This window comes from Schistocerca serialis, unplaced genomic scaffold (genome assembly GCF_023864345.2).
Source record: "Schistocerca serialis cubense isolate TAMUIC-IGC-003099 unplaced genomic scaffold, iqSchSeri2.2 HiC_scaffold_1261, whole genome shotgun sequence".
In the NCBI taxonomy this organism is placed as follows: Eukaryota; Metazoa; Arthropoda; class Insecta; order Orthoptera; family Acrididae; genus Schistocerca; species Schistocerca serialis.
The window spans coordinates 2885936-2910469 of NW_026047471.1; the positions used below are offsets into that span (position 1 = coordinate 2885936).

Here is a 24534-nt window from a genome sequence, read left to right on the forward strand (position 1 = left end):
TCCTACCAGCATGACATACATAGTTCACTGCAGAGATTAAGCCCACAACCTATCACAATTTGCTATTGTTTATGATATTATGGATAAATAATTCATAATTATTACATTCATGCATCAGCATTGCATCACACATACAGACAACAAAAGCAACAACAACACAGAGATAATCCATTGACTTGTAGATGGTTACAGCAAAGATTAAATCATGTGCTGGGTCACCAGGATAACCACAGAAGTGCTTTCATTTGCTTGATGTTCCCACAGCATGTGATAGGATATTGAAAACACAAATGCAAACTATACTTCTAATGATACAGAGAAATTTATTAATATTCAGCTTACAGGCACACATGTTCACAACTGAAGTACAAACAAAAGTGGTCACATTAGTTGACGAAGTCAACCAGAGTTCCTAGTTTTGCTCTGAATTCGAATTACTCATTGTTGGACTGTTGGACCTCTGTTTGCCATCTGTATTGTTGCCAGAGATGTATCGAGAAGACATTGGCAATAATTGCTACTTATTTTTGTCTGTGCTATGTTTGGTCTATGAAGTCAATCACATGATTGGTAATATAAGTAATTTTTTTTGTATTAATTATTTGTACCACCATTTTTATGGGTTGAAATCTTTCCTTATAAAATGAGTTTCATTTTTGCTTGTACTTTTAGGGCTCCATTCAAAAAAGGATTATCAGAAGAGGAAATTGAAAAGGTTCTAAATGATGGTTCCAATGACCGCAAGCATTCTGAATTTGACTGGTCCATCAGGCAGGAAGAACAAATATGAGTTAGTGATCACAAAAGTGAATTAGAAATAGAAGCAGATCCTTTGGAGGGAAATGAACACATTCATCTTGAAGAAGATAAAATGCAACATCATGAAGAAGACAATGTTGGTGATGACAATGTAGATTTTATTTGTGCGTCTTTTGTTAGTAAAGATGATAAAACTAAACAGTCCAAGGAAAGTGTTATAGCCAGAACAGCAACATTGCCCTCAAGAAATACAATAAAAATCCTTCCTTTTCCAAACAGGCTGGCTAAGGATATTACACAGGAACTGAAAGTATTCAGCAAGATTACTAGTGCATAAATGATTGATTTACTTGTGGAATACACCAACTTCCATATTAGAAACCTGGTATCACAAATCAACTATTCTAAAGAGAGGTGTGTGAAAGGGACTTCAAAGAAAGAGATCTGTGCTCTTGTTGGACCCCTTACTTTGATTGGCTTGAAGGGTGGAAATGAAACAAATGTTGAAGAACTTTGGAATAATGATGGCAATGGAATGATAATTCTCAGAGCTTGTATGTTATACAGATGGTTCTTATTTCTCCTCAGAAGTGATAAGAACATAAAGATCTGAGAAAGATAAATTATCAGTGATCAGGTCATATTTGGATAAATTTGTTACAAATTGTAAGGAAATCTAAAGTTTGGGAAAGTTTGCAGCTGTAGTTGAGATGCTCACACCTTTTTGAGGAAGATGTTCATTTGTTCAATACATGTGTAACAAACCAGTGAAGTACGACTTGACATTCTATTTTCGATGCCAAAACATTTTGCGCAGCACCAGTTGAGTTATATTGTGCAACACAAGCAGATGGCCCTTACAAGGTGTCAAACAAATCATATGATATTGGGCATTGACTTGTAGAAAATGTGAATGGAACCAATTGGAATATTCAGAATATTATTTTTTATATTTAATATACTAGTTATTCACTGACAGTTTCACTTTTGTACAAAAACATCACTTGTGTTGGAACTCTGGGAGAGAGAGGGAGGGAGGGAGGGAGAGAGAGGGAGAGAGAGAGAGAGAGAGAGAGAGAGAGAAGGAAATTCCTACTGCTGAAATTTAGGAGTGTAGGGTCTTCACTGTTTGGATACCAAAAGGATATCACAATTGTGTCAGATGTTCCAGAAATAAATAAATAAATATGTCGTTCTACCTAGCTCCAAGCACAGTGAAGGTGGTGGTGGTGGTGGTGGTGGTAGTGGTTAGTGTTTAACGTCCCGTCGACAACGAGGTCATTAGAGACAGAGCGCAAGCTCGGGTTAGGGAAGGATTGGGAAGGAAATCAGCCGTGCCCTTTCAAAGGAACCATCTCGGCATTCGCCTGAAACGATTTAGGGAAATCACGGAAAACCTAAATCAGGATGGCCGGAGACGGGATTGAACCGTCGTCCTCCCGAATGCGAGTCCAGTGTGCTAAGCACTGCGCCACCTCGCTCGGTCACAGTGAAGGTGCAATTGATGAAGGAACCAATAAACTACACATTATCATGTACTACAACACTATAAAGGGATGGGCTGACACAGTTAACCAGATGTGTAGTAAATACTCTGTAACTTATGTAACTAGAAAATGGACAATGCCTTTATGGTTTGCTTCACTAAATATTACTGGCACCCATGGCCATATATTGGTTCAGTTCAATGCAGGAAACCCAAGAGAACCAAGGAGGATATTTTTGAAACAGCTATCTTAACAACTTATGGAAGCTCATTTAGTTACACCAGCCTACACTCCTACGCTTCCAGATGACCTCAAAATATTTTTGGCACCTTATAAATTGGAAGAACCTTGAGAGCTGGAAGAGTCTCCAAACAAAAAGAAGAGTTGCTGCATTATGTGTTGTAGAAAAGAGAATGTTGTTATCATAATTCATTGTTGTCAGTGTAATATGGTTGTGTGCAGAAAGTATTCTTCCACTGTGTGTGAAAAGTTTGCATGTAACACAGTGGATGATCTGGAAGAACAGGATGAGTAAAATTTGTGTATATAATAACAAACAACAACAAATCTAATAAATAACCCGAATATGGTACAATTAGTGTTGTAGAAGTAGTATGCACTGCGAAATCAATGTAGGCCAAGTGTGATGTGAGATTATGATGTGTGTTAGAAATTAAATGATTAAAATTTATGTATGTACAAATCAAAATAACATTAATTTTTTTCAATAGCAAGCAGTATGTTTTGTGCCTCTAGAGAACGTGTGACAGTGTCAATCATGAGACCACTGACGTTAACAAAAACTGACACCACTGCTTGAGGGTTAAGGAACACATGGTGTTCATGAATGGCACCAACCTCTCTTGATATCACAATTCCATTCATTTTTTAAAACTCCTGTCATACTGAATATGCCATAAACACCATTCTCTAACATATCAGTTCAAATACATACTGTTCAAGACAAGGAATTATATCAGTGTACCCCTGCTTTGTTTAATTATTCCAGTATCTTTATGGGACTCCTAGAGAAATCCTTCCTAACCAGGAAGCACTTTAAATCTCTCATCTCTTTAAGATGGACTTTGTTGATAATCTGGGTCTTTGAGAAGGATAGCCTCTGCTCTTTCTTCCTGAACTGAACACCTACTTCCAAATCTGCATCATCTATATACTTTTCAACTCATTCTTGAGTATTGATCTCCACCTTTCTCATGATTCAATAATATTCTTTGTTGATGTATAAAGCAATAACTACCAACAGAATATCTTCATTTTACACTTGTCAACATTTTCCTATATAAAAAAAAAGCACCTTGTTTACGGGCTTTGCACTTGTGGGTGTCACAGTCACAGTGGAATGCAGTAATTATCTCCAAATGTGTATCCTGCCCAGAAGATTCAGAAATTGATTTTTTGTGAGATTTCTTCTCATGCCAGCAACAGCTGAACAAGTTCCACCAATAACTGCCACAGTTTCTTCAGTATCCGCACCTTTTGTATAAATGATGAACTCTGTCAAATTTGATAGGTGTGTGTGTGTGTGTGTGTGTGTGTGTGTGTGTGTGTATGTGTGTAAGAGCAGAAGCTCAAAAGCTACTGTGATTTTCCCATGTTCTAAATGTGCCTGTGCACCACTGTAATGTTAAAAGGCTCTGGTATGTGTTGTAACTGAATCAACAACTTCACTAATGATCTGTCATCTTTATGTTGTTCACGAGCTTTTACCTTCACTGTTTTTGTATGATCACCTTCTTGTAGTTTCTTGGTGCTCACAGTGGAGATTTTCTAGATACTTAAACAATGTTTTTACATGAATGTTTTTCATCTTGTTGTGGCAAAGAGGCGAAACATGTTTTTCTAATGAATAGCATGTTCCATCACAGATCCCCCATAGAGATGAAAGATATCATTTAAAGTAACTTCGTTAATGAATTAGAAATTTGCTATAACATTGTGCTTTTTACTAAATTATTAACATTATTACAATAAATGTCTTGTAAGACTGAAATCAGTTCCTCCACTCAACATGGCATCAGCACCAGCACCTGCATGTGATGCATCACTGTCACCAGTGGCATTATCAGTAGCAGCATTAGAAAATGAAGCAACTGTAGATTAAAATTGAGCTGTTGGTTTGAAAAAGTGATGTATTTTTAATGACAAATTTCATTAAGGAATAAATATATTGGGAAGCAGTAGTTAGTATCCCTAGTTCCTTAAACAGGCTTCTGCATGATGTTCTTGAGTTCAAGCCACATATAACTCTTGTTGCATGGTTTTGTGCCTGGAAAACTTTAGCTTGGCTTGATGAATTACCTCAAAAATAATCCCATATGACATTATGGAATGAAAGTAAGCATAGTGTGCCGGTTTTTTCAATTTTATATCTCCTATGTCTGACACAATTCGCATTGCAAATAGAGATTTCTTAAGACGCTTCAGCAGTTCTGTGGTGTGCTCCTCCTACTTGAATTTATTACCAAGCTGTAATCCCAAGAATTCAACACTGTCCATTTCTTCTATCTGCTTGTCATCGTATGTTAGGCATATACTTGTGGGATATCCTTTACAAGTTCTGAATTGCATGTAATGTGTTTTTTTTTTCAAAGTTTAGTAACAAGCAATTGGCTGGGAACCAGTGATTAATGTCCACAAATATGTTATTAGCTGATTTTTCTAAGGCTACAGTTGATTTGCTATTTATTGCAATGTTCGTATCATCAGCAAACATAACAAACTTGGCATCTGGTAATGTTACTGATGAAAGGTCATTGATATATACAAGAAAAAGTAAGGGCTCTAAGATGAAACCTTGTGGGACACCACATGTTATTAGTTCCCAATTGGATGATGCCTGGTATCTTAATACATGTCTCTTTGCTGATAACACCCTTTGTTTCCTGCCAGATATATAAGATTTGAACCATTTGCAGCATTTCCTGTTACAGCATAATATTCTGATTTGCTAGAAAGGATATTGTGATTTACACAATCAAATGCCTCTGACAGATCACAAAATATACCATTTGCCTGTAATTTTTTGTCTAATGAATTAAATACATTTTCTCTGTAAGTGGTGGATAGCCTTCTCAATATCAGATCCCTTTAGAAATCCAAATTGTGACCTTGACAGTATGTTAATTGTGGTAAGATGGTTATCTAGCCAATTGTACATTAGCTTTTCTAAAATTTTTGAGAATGCTGGCAAAAGTGAAATTGAATGGAAATTAGATGATATTTCTTTAGCTCCCTTCTTAAACAGAGGCTTAACTTCAGCATATTTTAACCATTTAGGAAATATTCCATTGATAAACAATTGGTTACACAGATAGCTTAATATGTTACTTAACTCAAAATCACATTCTTTGATTAACTTTGTTGATATCATCACACCCACTAGAAGTTTTTGATTTTAAAGACTTTATGATGGACATTACTTCTGCTGGGGTAGTGAGGGTCCAATTCATATTATGTAAGTTATTTGAAATGTCTGGTCTGAAGTATTCCATAGCAGCATCTACAGAACCTGACAACCCCATCTTTTCAGTAATAGATATAAAATGTTTGTTAAAAAGCTCTGCAACACTATACACATCTGTCACCAACGTATCATTTGCTCTTAATGCTATTTGTCCCTCTTCATGTCTGATTCTACCAGTCTCCTCCTTCGCTATATCCCATATTGTCTTTATTTTGTTATCTAATATGACTATCTTTTCCTTGTAATATATTTGCTTTGATGTCCATATTACAGTCTTTAATATTTATCAGTAGTTCTTGTAATGTGCTATAGCATCAACATCAGAACTGTTTTGGATTGACAGATACAGTTTCCTTTCTGTTTTACAAGATACCTCTATTCCTTGAGTAATGAATGGCTTCTCTGTAGCCTTTGCTCTAACCTTGATTAGTTTTAGGGGAAAACAGTGTTCAAATAATGTAAGCACTTTATTAGCAAAAGTGTTATATTTTTCATTCATGCCATGAGCACTGTAAACATCATTCCAGTGAATGTATCTGAGGAGTGTTCTAAAGTAATCAATTTTTGGCTTATTGATTACCATCTTGAGCTCAGATTTAACAGATTTTATATCCTGTGCAGTATTAACATTTAGCAGAAGGAACTGCATGTCATGGTCTGAGAGGCCATTGACTATTGGTTTTTAATATAATTTTGTTCATTGGACTTTTCTATAAAGATGTTATCAATGGCTGTTTGTGAGTAATTGGCTACCCTAGTGGGGAACTTTACAGCGGGAATGAAGTTGAATGATAGTGTTACTAACTCAAATAAGTTCTTATTGGAAGAGGTTTTAAGGAAATCTACATTGAAGCCACCAGCAACCACTATTTCTTTGTTTTTGGTTCTTAAATGGGTCAGTACAGCGTCAAGGTGGTTTATGAACAGAGTAAAGTTAGCTGCAGGGGCTTGATATACACGTAATATTATGAAGGATTTTTGAGCAAAATTCTACTTCTCTTGCACATGTTTCCATATGCTGTTCTAGGCAAAATTTATGAATGTATATGTTCTTAAATTTATGACAGTTCCTGATGAATGTGGCAACTCCTCCTTTCTCCATTTCTCCTCTACAAAAGTCAGATGCTAACCTAAATCCTGTAACACTTAAAAGTTCTATACTAGTGGTCACATGATGTTCAGAGGGGCAGATTATGTCAGCTGCGTTTGAGGACTCTAATTCATTTATGCAGAGAATTAATTTATTAATTTTATTTCTCAGTCCTCAAATATTTTGATGCAATAAAGATAGCTGACATTTCACATTGACTGAGTTGAAATTTCTGCTGATTGTTGAAAATTCTTAACCAATAGCTGTTTATGCTGATGTAATAAGCTAGAATTATGTCTTTTGGTTTCTTTCTGAAACTGAAGGTTTTTCTCAATCCTAACCTCTCTTAAAACTTGGTTTCTTTCTGTCCTCCCTATCCTAAAAACGGTCTTTTATGAATCCTATAACCACTGGTATTTTATCACTCATGGCAATGCTTCCCCCCTTTAACTTTCCTGCTTTTTTCCCAGCCAGTTTACCCTTCCTTACACAAGCCATAAAAAAAGTTTCTCCAGTAACACTACCATCAGGAGAAGGGAACAGAAATGCAGTTGAAGAAAATGTGTCAGCTGTTATGGGTAAGCAGAAAACAGTGCCCCCTCTCTGTCTAAACAATTTTTTAGTGGAACGCAGCAAGATGAAGAGGCTCAGTAGATAAGTAGTGCAACAGATACTGTAGTTTCTCACCAAAGAGGTTCAGTCTGAAGGGAATAACAATTTTGAGATTAAAATTTGCTACCTAAACATTCAAGGAATAAAAGATAAAGAATTTTTTGGGAGTAGCCTACTTTTGGCCTGGATAATAAATTTGATTTTTTTGTTTGAGTGAACATTGGGCTACTGTTGGTGAACTTACAGTTGTGAAACTTGATAACTATAATACAGCAAATAGTTACTGTAGAAAATTGCATAGAAGAGGTCGTATAGCAATCTATTTTAACCAGTCACCTAAGGGTACCACCAGCGTATTTCTAGAAAAACTGGACATGTTGTTGCATGTATTTAGAAAGCCAAAATAGTTGCATTGTGATGTTGTAATAGGTGGAGATCTGAATACAGATTTTGATGTAACAACACACAAATGTAGTGCCACTGAGCTGAAAAATCTTATAAGACAATGCAATTTATACCTTATCAATAATGAACCCACAAGAGAAGCATGACTTGACAACATTTTTGTCAGTTTTGAAACTACAGAAGACTCATGTGATGTGACAGTATTTCTATTCTTGGCCCATGATTCTGTATCCTTAAATTGTAAAACTAAATTTTCTGCTGATAAGAGTAATATTGCAAGGCATATCCCAAAAGCTGTAATTACCAGACCTGTCACAAATTATAAAATTGTCGGGTTTTGTGAGTCCCTTGCAGACAGAGACTGGCTTGGCCAGTGTTACAGTGATACACATTATAGCTTATATAATGATTTATCAACAAAGTTAACATTTGAAAAGTTCTTTACAGCATTTTTGACACAATTTAATGACAGCATTCTCTTAAATAAATGCAAAATAATTGACAAAGGCTTCAAATCAAGGGCACAACTAAATAAAATCCATGGTATAGTGAACAAATAACAAATTTGAAAAACCAAGTTATGCTGTTGCAAATGTATATAAAAGTCTGAAGAATGGCCATACCAGATCAGTCTATCTTAAATATAGGAATGAGTATAAAAATGCCATTGTGGAAGCCAAAAACGCACACAATTCCAGCAGTATTGAGAATTCCACCAATAAGTGCTATGCTGTGTGGAAACTAATAAATGGTATTGCTAAAAATGAAAGAAACAAGAAAATTAATGTCCCCCCAAAAATTCAATGATTTTATTAAATCAGTTGAGAAAGAAGGAAATTCTATTATGAAACACGATATTAGTTTATAATTTCGTAGGCTTCCGCGGCCAGAGTCAGCCGACGTCTACCAGTTGGTAAACAGTAGCCAACTTCTCATTCAACGATGGCCACCAATCATGGTACATAACACAGGAGCCAATGGACAACAGAGGTCACTTTCTCCCTCCATCGCAATAACCTATTAAAATAAAGTTCCCTCTCCTTCTTCCTTAAGTGACCAATAAACTAACTACCTTTCAAAATTATGACATAATGGAATGCTCAGTGAACACTAACAACAAAATATAAAGGACACTGCATAGCTAGAACGCACCATTAGACCCAGAAGAAGGCTGCTGCAATCGTGGCCGAAACGTTGGCTTTTCTATAGCAGCAGTAGTTTTACATTATGACGCGGTACCAAACCCAGAAAACTTTTATGTCGACTGACTCTGGCCGCGGAAGCCTACAAAATTATATTAGCAACCTGTATGGGCAGGAAACACACAGCAACATCCGCAAACTGGAAACACTCAGGAAGAAGAAAGGGAAACTTCTCAACAATCTTATCTACTTGAAGAGGTGTCGGGATCAGGACATTGTACATAAATTTCTTCAGTTCAAATTTAACATCGACACTCACAAAGCAAGAAGCATCTACAGGCGACCCAGTAAATCTCTTCCGAAGGAGCGTATTCAGCAGGTGCGGAGAGAACTTGACTTCAACAACAAACAGTTGCTGCAAATACATCTTCTGCTATCATCTACGTTATCGCCCACCGACTGGAATAACGTCGACAGAATTACTCTCCTGCAAGCATATGCAGCCAGTGAAACTGCCGCCATTCGCCAGAAGAAGAAATTTGAGCAGCTAGCAGAGACGACACGGAACACTACGCCTCGACTGGATACATCTCGAACAGTGGTGAACCTTTCTCCTCATCCCACCAGCACCGCAGCTCCAGAAGCACTAGCTAAAGGACTAAACTTTGCCGTCACACCTGAGCGGATTCCCACGGAATAAATTATCAAATCCGTGGAAACAGCACTCCGGCACACATCTGCGATTGAAGCCGAGAAAATTAGACAGGAAACCGTTCGAGTTCTACTACGTGCCAAGCCACAGAAACACAACCTTAACAGAGAGGAAAGAGCAGCTATCAGGGAGCTGAAGAACAATGACGAAATTGTGATATTAACAGCAGACAAAGGCAATGCTACTGTCATCTTAGACACCTTGCAGTATGAATACAAGATGAAAGAATTATTAAATGATCCCATCTACAAAGAACTAAGGGCGGACCCTACGGCAAAGATAATTTGAAAGACGCAGGCCGCGATTAAGGACTCGAGAATTGACGCTGACACAGCCAAGGGTCTTATTCCCAGAGTACCAGTCTCTCCTAGAATTTACGGTGTTCCAGGGATACACAAGGAAAGTTGTCCTTTGAGGCCAATTGTGAATGGGATCAATTCGCCTACTTACAATTTGGCAAAGTACCTAGCCTGCAAACTAAGACGTCTAGTTGGTAAGACGGACTTTTATGTGAAGAACTCGACACACTTTATAGAACGCCTAAAGGGAGAAACAATTTTACCTACGGACATCATGGTCAGATTTGACGTGAAATCACTATTTACGAACGTGCCAGTAGATGAAACTATCCACATCCTTCAGGAGCATGTCCCGCCAGACATATGCAACCTGGTTGAGTTGTGCCTGACTTCAACGTACTCCAAATGGCAAGGAAAATACTACGAGCAGACAGACGGCGTAGCAATGGGGTCTCCCCTATCTCCGCTGGCAGCCGACATATTCATGGAAGCCTTTGAAGCAACGGCCCTCGGTTCAGCTCCTTTACAACCACGTTGATGGTTTAGATACGTGGACGACATGTTCGCTATATGGCCTCATGGTGAAACGGAGCTACACAAGTTCCACGATATCTGAACAGTATGCATGGGAAGATACAGTTCACGCTGGAAGTAGAAAAGAATGGTGCTATCCCATTTCTAGACATCGAAGTGTACAGGAGAATGGAGGGCACACTAGGGCACAGAGTATATTGTAAGCCTACGCATACTGACAGGTATCTGCACGCCCAAATCTACCACCACCCAGTGCAGAAGAACTCTGTCATCCGCTCTTTGGCAATCCGTGCGCAGTGCCTTAGTGATGCTCAAAACATCACACCTGAGCTTAAAAGGTTACGCACAACGTCTTTGGCCAATGGCTACAGCCACAAGTCGATAAACACAGCCTTGCTGACGAACACAAGCAAGAAAGATAAGCAGGAAATGGACAAACAGCAGCCAACAGTACGCTTACCATATGTGAAAAACGTTACTGACTGAATAGGCAAACACCTTCGCCGCATTGGGGTGCAGCCTGTCTTCTATAGTGGTCGTAGGATCCAGGACGTGCTTGGCTCCACCACGGACAAGGTGGATGCATTACACACTGCAGGCGTTTACAAGGTGGAATGCGAATGTGGAGAGGCACACATCCGCGAGACTGACAGGCCAATAGCAACGCGTATTCGGAAGCACGAGCGTTATATTCATCTTGGGCAACACAACAAATCCGCAGTGGCAGAACACTACCATGACTGCGGAAAAGAAATAAAATTCAGCGAAGCGTGTGTGTTGGCCAAGCAGCCAATTATGACGAAACGCAATATCAGAGAGGCCATCGAAATACTCAAACACCGTAACAACATGAACAGGGAGGATAGACTCAGGCTTGCCCCATTCTGGCTGCCAGCAATCACAGCCCAATAGACCGCACTGTCAACACGAGGCACGAGCACTACCGACGAGTAACTGCCGCCGCGCGGCCGACGTCCACCAGTTGGTAAACAGCAGCCAACTTCTCACTCAATGGTGGCCACCAATCATGGTACATAACACAAGAGCCAATGGACAACAGAGGTCACTTTCTCCCTCCACCGCAAGAACCTATTAAAATAAAGTTCCCTCTCCTTCTTCCTTAAGTGACCAATAAACTACCTACCTTTTAAAATTATGACGTAATGGCATGCGCAGTGAACACTAACAACAAAATATAAAGGACACTGCATAGCTAGAATGCACCATTAGACCCAGAAGAAGGCCGCTGCAATCGTGCCGAATCATTGGCTTTTCAATAGCAGCAGTAATTTTACATTATGACGCGGCACCAAACCCAGAAAACTTTTATGTCGATGATATTAGTTCATCAGAAATTTTTTCAAAAATGTCTGTAAACCACTGGCTAATACACACATCTGTGCCTTCACCTAGGTCTCTTCTAGTCTCATCCTAAGAATAGTAAAACAGCTAAAACCATCAGACAGTGTAGATGGCATGTTGTGTAATGTTCTAAAGAAACTAATATACTGTGTTGTGTATCCCTTAACATATTTTATGAACAATATATTATCTTAATGAGCTAAAAGTGCCTTACCGGATCTAACTCCCCCCCCCCCCTACTACCCTCTCCTTCATGGTAACCAACCCTTCCCTGACAACCTTAGTAAGGCCAATCACTTTGCCTCCTACCTCTCTGATATCTTTACCATCCCAGACGATCCCCAGTTTGATTACTTCCTCTTCCCAGATGTCCACGATTGAACTGACACCTCTGTCCCTCCCCTCGCTCCTGGTTTCCAGTACTTGGACAACATTGCACACAACAAACTCAATGCCCCCATCACTACTCAGGATATCATCACTACACTCCGCGCGAAATGCAACACCGCTCCCGGTCACGATCGTGTCACCTATCGTCACCTTCGTGAAGCTCCTGCCTCCTTCCTCTCCACCCTGGCCAGGCATTATAATGTGGCCATGTCCACTGGCTACCACCCCAACCTGTGGAAAACCTCCCATATCCTGATGTTCCTTAAACCCAACAAACCACCATCCGCTGTCTCCTCCTACTGTCCCATCAGCCTTACCTCGGTCTTCAGCAAGGTCCTGGAATCCATCCTTACCCGACGCATCCACCAGCATCTCCGCCACCACTGCCTCCTTCCCATTACCCAGTGTGGCTTTCGGCCGTACTTCTCTACCGATGACCTTCTCCTTCACCTCACTCATCTCCTCTATGAACAGCTCAACTCCCGTCACTCCACTATCTTCCTCTCCCTTGAACTTGAACGCACCTATGACTGGGTTTGTCATTCCGGTCTCCTCTTCAAGCTCCAAACCTTCACCCTTCCTATCAACTACGTCTGTCCTTTCTTTCCCAATGTCCTACCTACGTCACCATCCATAACACGGATTCTTACACCTTTTTCCCCTTGACCGGTGTGCCCCAAGGTTACGTCCTTTCCCCTCTTCTATACCTTTTGTATACAGCAGACATGCCACTGTCTACACCCCCCGTCCACCTTCTCCAATACACCGATGACACCGCCTTCCTTGCCCTCGCCCCACCCTGCAACGCTCCCAACACCTTCTCCAATCCCATCTTGACCAGTTCACTGCTTGGTGCAACCAGTGGTTGCTGAAGGACAATCCTTCTAAGACCTAGGCGATCACTGTAGGCAAAACCACACCTTTCTTCCGTCTCCTCGACTTCTATGTCAACATTTATGGCCATCCTATCACCCTCACCCCCACCCTTAAGAACCTTGGCATCACCCTTGACCATCGCCTCTCCTGGACCCCCCATCTCTGGACAATCCAAGCCAAGACGCGCTCACGAGTCTGTCTCCTCAAGCTCCTCTCTGGCCGCACATGGGGTCTGTGCCCCTCCACCATCCTCCACACATGTAAGTCCCTCATCTGCCCTATCCTCTGGTACGCCAGTGTCGGTTGGTCACAGCCAGTGTGTTCCCTGCCGCCATTGGATAAGCAGCTGCCAGCAGCAAGTCATATACTCTTAGTTCACTTACTTATTACATAGTTTAATTCTTAATTTCTTTGCGAGTTTTTGGGCACTTGCTTTGTTTAATTCATAAATTTCGGGCGTATTATAGTATTTGAGAGTTGTAGCATCGCATTTTAGTTCCTGAATAGTGTAAAATCTCCTTCTGCCACCAAGCAGTGTGTCAGCAGTGCGCAAGTAGCAGCATTACTGCATTTGCTAGGCAGTCTTGTATTTTAATAACTGTTTAAATTTTGTGTCGAACTGTTTGTGCTCTCTGTAAATTAGTTCAGACGTTCTTTGCACAACAGTATTTAGCATGGATAGGTACTGTGACTGCTGTGTTCATATGTGGGCTGAGTTGGCATCCCTTCGCTCCCAGCTTCAGGCTGTGTTGGCTTTGGGCACACAGCTTGAGGCTGTTGCCAATGGTCATCACTGTGGGGGTCCGGATGGGGGTTTGTCAGGAACAGCAAGCACATCCCACGCATCCCCCGATCGGACTATGGCTGTGGCTGCCCGTGATACTGCCCACATTGAGACTGACCCCTCACCCGTGGTCGAGTGGGAGGTCGTCTCGAGGTGTGGCAGGGGGCAAAAGACATTCCGGAGGGCTGAACGGAAGGCCTCTCCAGTTTGTCTGACGAACCGGTTTCAGGCTCTGTCTCAGGCTGATACTGATCTCCGGCCAGACATGGCTGCTTGTCCTGTTCCAGAGGTTGCCCCTCAGTCTGCAAGATCCAGGCGGTCGCAGAGGGTGGGCTTACTGGTAGTTGGGAGCTCCAACGTCAGGCACGTAATGGGGCCCCTTAGGGATATGGCAGCAAGACAGGGGAAGGAAACCAATGTGCACTGCGTGTGCATACCGGGGGAGTCACTCCAGATGTGGAAAGGGTCCTTCCGGATGCCATGAAGGGTACAGGGTGCACCCATCTGCAAGTGGTCGCTCATGTCAGCACCAATGATGTGTGTCACTACGGATCAGAGGAAATCCTCTCTGGCTTCTGGTGGCTATCTGATTTGGTGAAGACTGCCAGTCTCACTAGCAGGATGAAAGCAGAGCTCACCATCTGCAGCATCGTCGACAGGACTGACTGCGGACCGTTGGTACAGAGCCGAGTGGAGGGTCTGAATCAGAGGCTGAGACGGTTCTGCGACCGTGTGGGCTGCAGATTCCTCGACTTGCGCCATAGGGTGGTGGGATTTAAGGTTCCGCTGGATAGGTCAGGAGTCCACTGCACACAGCAGGTGGCTACACAGGTAGCAGGGGTTGTGTAGCGTGGACTGGGTGGTTTTTTAGGTTAGATGGCCTTGGGCAAGTACAGAAAGGACAACAGCCTCAAAGGGTGTGGGGCAAAGTCAGGACATGCAAGGACCAAGCAGCAATCGGTATTGCAACTGTAAACTGTCGAAGCTGCATTGGTAAAATACCAGAACTTCAGGCGCTGATAGAAAGCACTGAAGCTGAAATCGTTATAGGTACAGAAAGCTGGCTGAAGCCAGAGATAAATTCTGCCGAAATTTTTACAAAGGCACAGACGGTGCATGCAACTGGTGGTGGAGTGTTTGTCGCTGTTAGTAGTAGTTTATCCTGTAGTGAAGTAGAAGTGGATAGTTCCTGTGAATTATTATGGGTGGAGGTTACACTCAATAACTGAGCTAGGTTAATAATCGGCTCCTTTTACCGACCTCCCGACTCAAGCATTAGTGGCAGAACAACTGAGAGAAAATCTGGAATACATTTCACATAAATTTTCTCAGCATGTTATAGTCTTAGGTGGAGATTTCAATTTACCAGATATAGACTGGGACACTCAGATGTTTAGGACGGGTGGTAGGGACAGATCATCAAGTGACATTATACTGAGTGCACTATCCGAAAGTTACCTCGAGAAATTAAACAGAGAACCGACTCATGTAGATAACATCTTGAACTTACTGATAACAAACAGACCTGATCTTTTCGACTCTGTAAATGCAGAACAGGGAATCAGTGATCATAAGGCCATTGCAGCATTCCTGAATATGGAAGTAAATAGGAATATAAACAAAGGGAGGAAGGTTTATCTGTTTAGCAAGAGTAATAGAAGGCAGATTTCAGACTACCTAACAGATCAAAATGAAAATTTCTCTTCCGACACTGACAATGTTGAGTGTTTATGGAAAAAGGTCAAGGCAATTATAAAATGCGTTTTAGACAGGTACGTGCCGAGTAAAACTGTGAGGGATGGGAAAAATCCATTGTGGTTCAACAACAAAGTTAGGAAACTACTGCGAAAGCGAAGAGAGCTTCACTGCAAGTTTAACGCAGCCAAACCTCTCAGACAAACAGAAGCTAAACGATGTCAAAGTTAGTGTAAGGAGGGCTATGAGTGAAGCATTCAGTGGATTTGAAAGTAAAATTCTATGTACCGACTTGACAGAAAATCCTAGGAAGTTCTGGTCTTGCGTTAAATCAGTAAGTGGCTCGAAACAGCATATCCAGACACTCTGGGATGATGATGGCATTGAAACAGAGGATGACACGCGTATAGCTGAAATACTAAACACCTTTTTCCAAAGCTGTTTCACAGAGGAAGAGACCGCACTTCAGTTCCCTCTCTAAATCCTCATACAAACGAAAGAATGGTTGACATCGAAATAAGTGTCCAAGGAACAGAAAAGCAACTAAAATCACTCAACAGAGGAAAGTCTACTGGACCTCACGGGATACCAATTCGATTCTACACCGAGTGCGCAAAAGAACTTGCCCCCCTTCTAACAGCCGTGTACCACAAATCTCTAGAGAAACTGAAGGTTCCAAATGATTGGAAAAGAGCATAGGTAGTCCCAGTCTTCAAGAAGGGTCGTCGAGCAGATGCGCAAAACTATAGACCTATATCTCTGACATCGATCTGTTGTAGAATATTAGAACATGTTTTTTGCTCACTTATCATGTCATTTCTGGAAACCCAGAATCTACTCTGTAGGAATCAACATGGATTCCCGAAACAGCAATCGTGTGAGATCCAACTTGCTTTATTTGTTCATGAGACCCAGAAAATATCAGATCCAGACTCCCAGGTAGATGCCATTTTCCTTGACTTCTGGAAGGCGTTCGATACAGTTCCGCACTGTCGCCTGCTAAACAAAGTAAGAGCCTGCAGAATATCAGACCAGCTGTGTGGCTGGACTGAAGAGTTTTCAGCAAACAGAACTCAACATGTTGTTCTCAATGGAGAGACGTCTACAGACGTTAAAGTAACATCTGGCGTGCCACCGGGGAGTATTATGGGACCATTGCTTTTCACAATATATATAAATGACCTAGTAGATAGTGTTGGAAGTCCCATGCGGCTTTTCGCGGATGATGCTGTAATATACAGAGAAGTTGCAACATTAGAAAATTGCAGTGAAATGCAGGAAGATCTGTAGCGGATAGTCACTTGGTGGAGGGAGTGGCAGTAGAAAGAAAGATCCTTTATTGTATGATAGCAGCTACTTCTGTAAAATATCTGGGAGTATGCGTGGGGAACGATTTGAAGTGGAATGATCAAATAAAATTAATTGTTGGTAAGGCGGCTGCCAGGTTGAGATTCATTGGGAGAGTCCTTAGAAAATGTAGTCCATCAACAAAGGAGGTGGCTTACAAGACACTCGTGTGACCTATACTTGAGTATTGCTCATCAGTGTGGGATCCGTACCAGGTCAGGTTGACAGAAGAGAGAGAGAAGATCCAAAGAAGAGCGGCGTGTTTCGTCACAGGGTTATTTTCTAAGCCTGATAGCGTTACGGAGATGATTAGCAAACTGAAGCGGCAGACTCTGCAAGAGAGGCGCTCTGCATCACAGTGTAGCTTGCTGTCCAGGTTTCGAGAGGGTGCATTTCTGGATGAGGTATCGAATATATTGGTCCCCCCTACTTATACCTCCCGAGGAGATCACAAATGTAAAATTAGAGATATTTGAGTGCGCACGGAGGCTTTCCGGCAGTCGTTCTTCCTGCAAACCATACGTGACTGGAACAGGAAAGGGAGGTAATGACAGTGGCACGTAAAGTGCCCTCCGCCACACACCGTTGAGTGGCTTGAAGAGTATAAACGTAGATGTAGATGTAGATGTACGCCCACCCTGCCTGGATCTCCACCTTTCCTACCTTTTAAAAATCCCTTCAAATGCTTGAACGTCCTGCTCTCTGCCTCACCTATCACATCCGTCTCCCCTCCCCCACCCAGATCCTGTACGACTTTATTCTGTTCCCACACCTCCTCCTTTTCCTCAAATGGATGCGGATCCTCTACGCCTCCCATAAACTTGATCCCCCTCACCCGCTTTTCTCTCCCATCCTCTCCCACCCCCTCCGCTGCCGCGCCTGTATTCCCACATCCCACCTGCTCTCCATCTCTCCAGTCTCCTTACCCTCTCCCTAGGTGGCTTCCACCAGCTCCCCCTCCCTGATGATGCCTTCATCCCCTCCATCTACCCCTCCTATCAACTTTGATCCTCCCCTTCCACTTCCTGTGTTTTTTTCCTTAGGGCACCCTCTCTCTCTTCTCTCCCTCCTCCCTTCCTCCCCCAGGCTTCCCCTACCCCCCATACCTTCTTTCCTCCCCCCCATCTCCTCTGCCACTGGCATCTCCACTCTCCCCCTCCCCTCCCTTCGTCGCCTTTTGGCAGGTCCCCGAACTCGCAGATGTCACGTCAACATTAGCGTGCTTGAAGGTCATCTCCATCAGTTGTGTGTGTGTGTACTGTCGTGTTTGTGCTTCAGTGTTTTTCGCCACCCACGCTCCATCGTTCACGTGTGTTGTCTTAATCATCAGTGTTTGTGTACAGTGCTAACAGTTTCTTTGTTTTTCTTTGCGTGTGAACGGCTTCGTGTTTTTTCGTTACTGCATCTACTGTTATTTGTCCACCGTTACGTTATGTGAACCATGGACGTCGCCGTTGGTGGGGAGGCTTGCGTGCCTCAGCGATACAGATAGCTGTACCGTAGGTGCAACCACAATGGAGGGGCACCTGTTGAGAGGCCAGACAAACGCGTGGTTCCTGAAGAGGGGCAGCAGCCTTTTCAGTAGTTGCAGGGGCAACAGTCTGGATGATTGACTGATCTGGCCTTGTAACACTAACCAAAATGGCCTTGCTGTGCTGTACTGTGAACGGCTGAAAGCACGAAGAAACTACAGCCGTAATTTTTCCCGAGGGCATGCAGCTTTACTGTATGGTTAAATGATGAAGGCGTCCTCTTGGGTAAAATATTCCGGAGGTAAAATAGTCCCCCATTCGGATCTCCGGGCGGGGACTACTCTGGAGGACGTCGTTATCAGGAGAAAGAAAACTGGCATTCTATGGATCGGAGCGTGGAATGTCAGTTCCCTTAATCGGGCAGGTAGGCTAGAAAATTTAAAAGGGAAATGGATAGGTTAAAGTTAGATATAGTGGGAATTAGTGAATTTCGGTGGCAGGAGGAACAAGATTTTTGGTCAGGTGAATACAGGGTTATAAATACAAAATCAAATAGGGTAATGCAGGAGTAGGTTTAATAATGAATAAAAAAATAGGAGTGCGGGTAAACTACTACAAACAGCATAGTGAACGAATTATTGTGGCCAAGATAGACATGAAGCCCACACCTACTACACTAGTACAAGTTTATATGCCAACTAGCTCTGCAGATGATGAAGAAATTGATGAAATGTATGATGAGAAAAAAGAAATTATTCAGGTAGTGAAGGGAGACGAAAATTTAATAGTCATGGGCGACTGGAATTTGGTAGTAGGAAAAGGGAGAGAAGGAAACATAGTAGGTGAATATGGATTGGGGCTAAGAAATGAAAGAGGAAGCCGTCTGGTAGAATTTTGCACAGAGCATAACTTAATCATAGCTAACACATGGTTCAAGAATCATAAAAGAAGGTTGCACACATGGAAGAATCCTGGAAATACTAGAAGGTATCAGATAGATTATATAATGGTAAGACAGAGATTTAGGAACCAGGTATTAAATTGTAAGACATTTCCAGGGGCAGATGTGGGCTCTGACCACAATCTATTGGTTATGAACTGTAGATTAAAACTGAAGAAACTGCAGAAAGGTGGGAATTTAAGGAGATGGGACTTGGACAGACTGATTAAACCAGAGGTTGTACAGAGTTTCAGGGAGAACATAGGGGAACAATTGTCACAAATGGTGGAAAGAAATACAGTAGAAGAAGAATGGGTGGCTCTGAGGGATGAAGTAGTGAAGGCAGCAGAGGATCAAGTAGATAAAAAAATGAGGGCTAGTAGAAATCCTTGGATAACAGAAGAAATACTGAATTTAATTGATGAAAGGAGAAAATATAAAAATGCAGTAAATGAAGCAGGCAAAAAGGAATACAAACGTCTCAAAAATGAGATCGACAGGAAGTGCAAAATGGCTAAGCAGGGATGGATGGCTAGAGGACAAATGTAAGGATGTAGAGGCTTATCTCACTAGGGGTAAGATAGATACTGCCTACAGGAAAATTAAAGAGACCTTTGAAGAAAAGAGATCCACTTGTATGAATATCATTAGCTCAGGTGGAAACCCAGTTCTAAGCAAAGAAGGGAAAGCAGAAAGGTGGAAGGAGTATGTAGAGGGTCTATACAAGGGCGACGTACTTGAGGACAATATTCTGGAAATGGAAGAGAATGTAGATGAAGACAAAATGGGAGATACAATACTGCGTGAAGAGTTTGACAGAGCACTGAAAGACCTGAGTCGAAACAAGGCCCCGGGAGTAGACAACATTCCATTAGAACTACTGACGGCCTTGGGAGAGCCAGTCCTGACAAAACTCTACCATCTGGTGAGCAAGATGTATGAGACAGGCGAAATACCCTCAGACTTCAAGAAGAATATAATAATTCCAATCCCAAAGAAAGCAGGTGTTGACAGATGTGAAAATTACTGAACTATCAGTTTAATAAGTCACAGCTGCAAAATACTAACGTGTATTCTTTACAGACAAATGGAAAAACTGGTAGAAGCCGACCTTGAGGAAGATCAGTTCGCATTCCGTAGAAATATTGGAACATGTGAGGCATTACTGACCTTACCACTTATCTTAGAAGAAAGATTAAGGAAAGGCAAACCTATGTTTCCAGCATTTGTAGATTTAGAGAAAGCTTTTAACAAAGTTGACTGGAATACTCTCTTTCAAATTCTGAAGGTGGCAGGGGTAAAATACATGGAGCGAAAGGCTATTTACAATTTGTACAGAAACCAGATGGCAGTTATAAGAGTCCAGGGACACGAAAGGGAAGCAGTGGTCGGGAAGGGAGTGAGACAGGGTTGTAGCCAATCCCTGATGTTATTCAATCTGTATATTGAGGAAGCAGTAAAGGAAAAAAAAAAAAAGAAAAATTCGGAGTTGGTATTAAAATCCATGGAGAAGAATTAAAAACTTTGAGGTTCGCAGATGACATTGTAATTCTGTCAGAGACAGCAAAGGACTTGGAAGAGCAGTTGAACGGAATGGACAGTGTCTTGAAAGGAGGATATAAGATGAACATCAACAAAAGCAAAACAAGGATAATGGAATGTAGTCGATTTAAGTCGGGTGATACTGAGGGAATTAGATTAGGAAATGAGACACTTAAAGTAGTAAAGGAGTTTTGCTATTTGAGGAGCAAAATAACTTATGATGGTCAAAGTAGAGAGGATATAAAATGTAGACTGGCAATGGCAAAGAAAGCGTTTCTGAAGAAGAGAAATTTTGTCAACATCGAGTATAGATTTAAGTGTCAGGAAGTCGTTTCTGAAAGTATTTGTATGGAGTGTGACCTTGTATGGAAGTGAAACATGGACGATAAATAGTTTGGACAAGAAGAGAATAGAAGCTTTCGAAATGTGGTGCTACAGAAGAATGCTGAAGATTAGATGGGTAGATCACATAACTAACGAGGAGGCATTGCATATAATTGGGGAGAAGAGAAGGGACCAATTGGTAGGACATGTTCTGAGGCATCAAGGGATCACAAATTTAGCATTGGAGGGCAGCGTGGAGGGTAAAAATCGTAGAGGGAGACCAAGAGATGAATACACTAAGCAGATTCAGAAGGAAGTAGGTTGCAGTAAGTACCGAGAGATGAAGAAGCTTGCACAGGATAGAGTAGCATGGAGAGCTGCATCAAACCAGTCTCAGGACTGAAGACCACAACAACAACAACATTATGTTCATTCTGTGTCTCCATTGTTTTCTCTTGTACTGCCTGTGGCTGAAGAGCGGCGTACTGTTTCGCTGCCAGCCCACCTTGTATAAGGTGTAAAATGACAATAAAGAAAAAAAAAAAAAAATAAGCTCAGCCTGCCAGTCTAACCTTGCATACGTCTCAGGATATATCGCCTCGCATTAGACAGCGTTTTTACTTCTGTGTTTTCTTTACGAGTGGACGTGGTTGTCTTTTTTGGTTTTCTTGACTCTGTTATCCATTCTTGTTGTTGTCGTGAGGTCCTTCATTGGTCGTGTCTGTTCTCTCCCGTTGTGTTGTTATTCGCGGGCTGCTCAGCGGGTCCCACTGTGTTTCCGTCACTTCAACCCTGTGACTGTTCCAGTTGCCGTTACAACAAAGTCACTGAAAAACGTTCTTAGTACTGCCCAAGAGTCGATACCATGACGTCTGCACCTGTAGTGTGCTATTTAGCTACTGAAACTACAAATATAACAGTCCCGCATATTACTTTTGAACATATGTGGGATGCTACACTAATATGAAAGAAAAGTGTACAACACTTAAGCATGACAGCTGTAAACACACCGCTACTACAGGAAGAAATATTGGTGTTTAATGTCCCTTTGATGAGAGATGAAGAACAAGTTCCAGCTGAGGAAAGTTGAGGTTGGAAATTAGCAGAGGCCTTACTAGAGCAACAACACCAAAAGTGTCTTAAAAGTTTAAATGTGGTTATGTGACGGGAAATTTAGCCACCTCCCCCCCCCCTCTCCCCCCCCCCCCAAATGCAATAATAGTTTGCTACCACTTCACCAGTAGTGGAACAAGGGCGGCGTCACCCCCCTCTGCATTGTTACCAAATTTATTCAAAATGGCGGCGATAGATATGGCAACATTGTAATGACATCATGGTGGGAAGTTCAAATTTTTGTGGGAAAAGTACGTCAATTGAGCTACCTCCGTTAACCTAACCTTTTTCCCCTTCTCCCCCATAAAATGCTGTACCTAAGAAAATTGCTGGAAAAGTTTGGCAGGAAAATAGGCCACCTGGGCTACCTCCACTAACCTAAGTCACTGGACCACCACCTCTTCCTTGGAATTGCCGGGAAAAGGACTCATCCTGCACTGGGCTGCTGGAGAGGAAAGACTGTACTTTATTTATTTTCAGTGGGAAGTTGGAACAATTTATTTAGGGATGGATTTCACGGAGTTTATTTATTACACTGATGTGTTTGGGGTCACAATACACAGCATACAGAGCTGCAAACTACATATAAATCATGGAAATAATGCAGTATATTGATGTACAGACACACAACTCATAGATTGTCAAAGTAATGCATGTAAAACGCTCTGCAGACATGCTCAGTAATTACAAACAGTTGAAATAATGCATTGCCCAGCCTACAGACCTGTTCACAAAATAATGCAACAGACACATTCACTACACATAAAATTGTCAATGCGTATATAGAACTCAGCCCACATGCTCACAACACTTAAACAGCTGAAAATAATGCAGTGCGCAACCACTCACTGCACGTGAAATCACTTTCGAACTATTGTTAAGAAATTCGACTGCAGTATATCAGTAAATTGTTCCCTACAGAGGTCCAATGCGCTTGTGCACCAGTATGGCCTGACCTGCAAAGTGACGATGTAACCATCAGCTGATGGGCCAATTGGTGTCCATTCGGGTCCTGCAAGCATTAGGTTCTGGCATCCCTTTCATAAATGACACTTGCGAAATTCCTGTCGAAAGACATATTTACCTGGCCACTGTGGCTGATGCATAACTGCAGGTCCAGTGCCGAGCAAGAGATGTTTGCATAGCAGTTCACATTCGCAGGTGCAGCTAGAAGATTGTCAGGGTTACACTGACATCAGGAGTCTATGTAAATAACAGCCAAATCTCCCTCTGGATGCACTATAGAAATCTGTTGCAGTGCTTTCTGTAACTGTTTATGAAAATATCCCTCAATAGCACAGGGTGCATTCTTCCTAGTGATCCTAACGGGACATCTGTCCCACATACAAGACACCTCCAGCTACATACGTGTTTACCCAGCCACCGTGACTGAGGCATCACTGTGAGATGTTTCTCTAGCAGTTCACCCGTGCAGGCGCAGCTAAAAGATTGTCTGTGTCATACTGACATCTAATGTCTTTGTAAATAACAGCCAACTCTCCCTCTTGACGTGCTATAGAAACCTTTTGAAGTGCTTCCCAGAATAACATAGGATACATTCTTCCTAGCAATTCTAACAGGGCAGCTGATCCATTACATATCAGTCCCTGCACGTAAATCGTAAAGTGTCACAGAAACAGTTAACAGTCGCTATTGTTGTAAGAGCTTTCGTGATGTCTGAGCTTGCCTGCATGGAAATTCTTGTTCTAACAGGACCTGGTTACGAAAATAGCTCGGAATAATACCAACTGCATTCTGACTGATGGTCCTAATGGCACATCACGTGTTCCCTTCCTGGAAATCGTGACGTCCTGATTTCAACATGTCTCAGAGACAGTAAACATTCTCACTGTTAAAAGCATTCATCATGCCTGTGCATGCTTTTGAAAACATTGTTAATCATAAAAGCATTCTTGTTATTTGGAAAGAGAGACAATGGTCACATCAATCCCTTCCAGGAAATAGTGACATTCCATAAAAGCTTCTCATTATCTACCCATCCAAATGAAGCTCTCTCACTGGTCACCTCAGTCTATATATAAATCCACAACCAACCACACACCTCTGTGTGTGCGTGTGTTTTATTCTCCAAGATGAAGAGTGTAGCGGCAAGAGGCGTAGAGTTCTAGAGACAGGATTACCAACTGAGTAAATAAGTGGTATTT

General features: G+C 41.8%; 1 protein-coding gene across 1 annotated transcript; it reads left to right on the forward strand.

Moving 5' to 3' along the window:
* The first annotated feature begins 4275 nt into the window (after nucleotides 1-4275).
* LOC126438164 (uncharacterized) lies at nucleotides 4276-9679 on the forward strand. Its single transcript, XM_050090540.1, has 2 exons — nucleotides 4276-4359; nucleotides 9155-9679. The coding sequence occupies exons 1-2, from the start codon at nucleotides 4276-4278 to the stop codon at nucleotides 9677-9679; spliced, it is 609 nt and encodes a 202-aa protein (XP_049946497.1).
* The last annotated feature ends 14855 nt before the right edge of the window (nucleotides 9680-24534 follow it).

Bases quoted from the DNA above. Each gene is read 5' to 3' on its own strand.
- LOC126438164 (XM_050090540.1), top strand. From the start codon at position 4,276: ATGGCATCAGCACCAGCACCTGCATGTGATGCATCACTGTCACCAGTG. The intron at 4,360-9,154 runs GTAGATTAAAAT...CTGTATGGGCAG, and splicing joins CATTAGAAAATGAAGCAACT to GAAACACACAGCAACATCCG.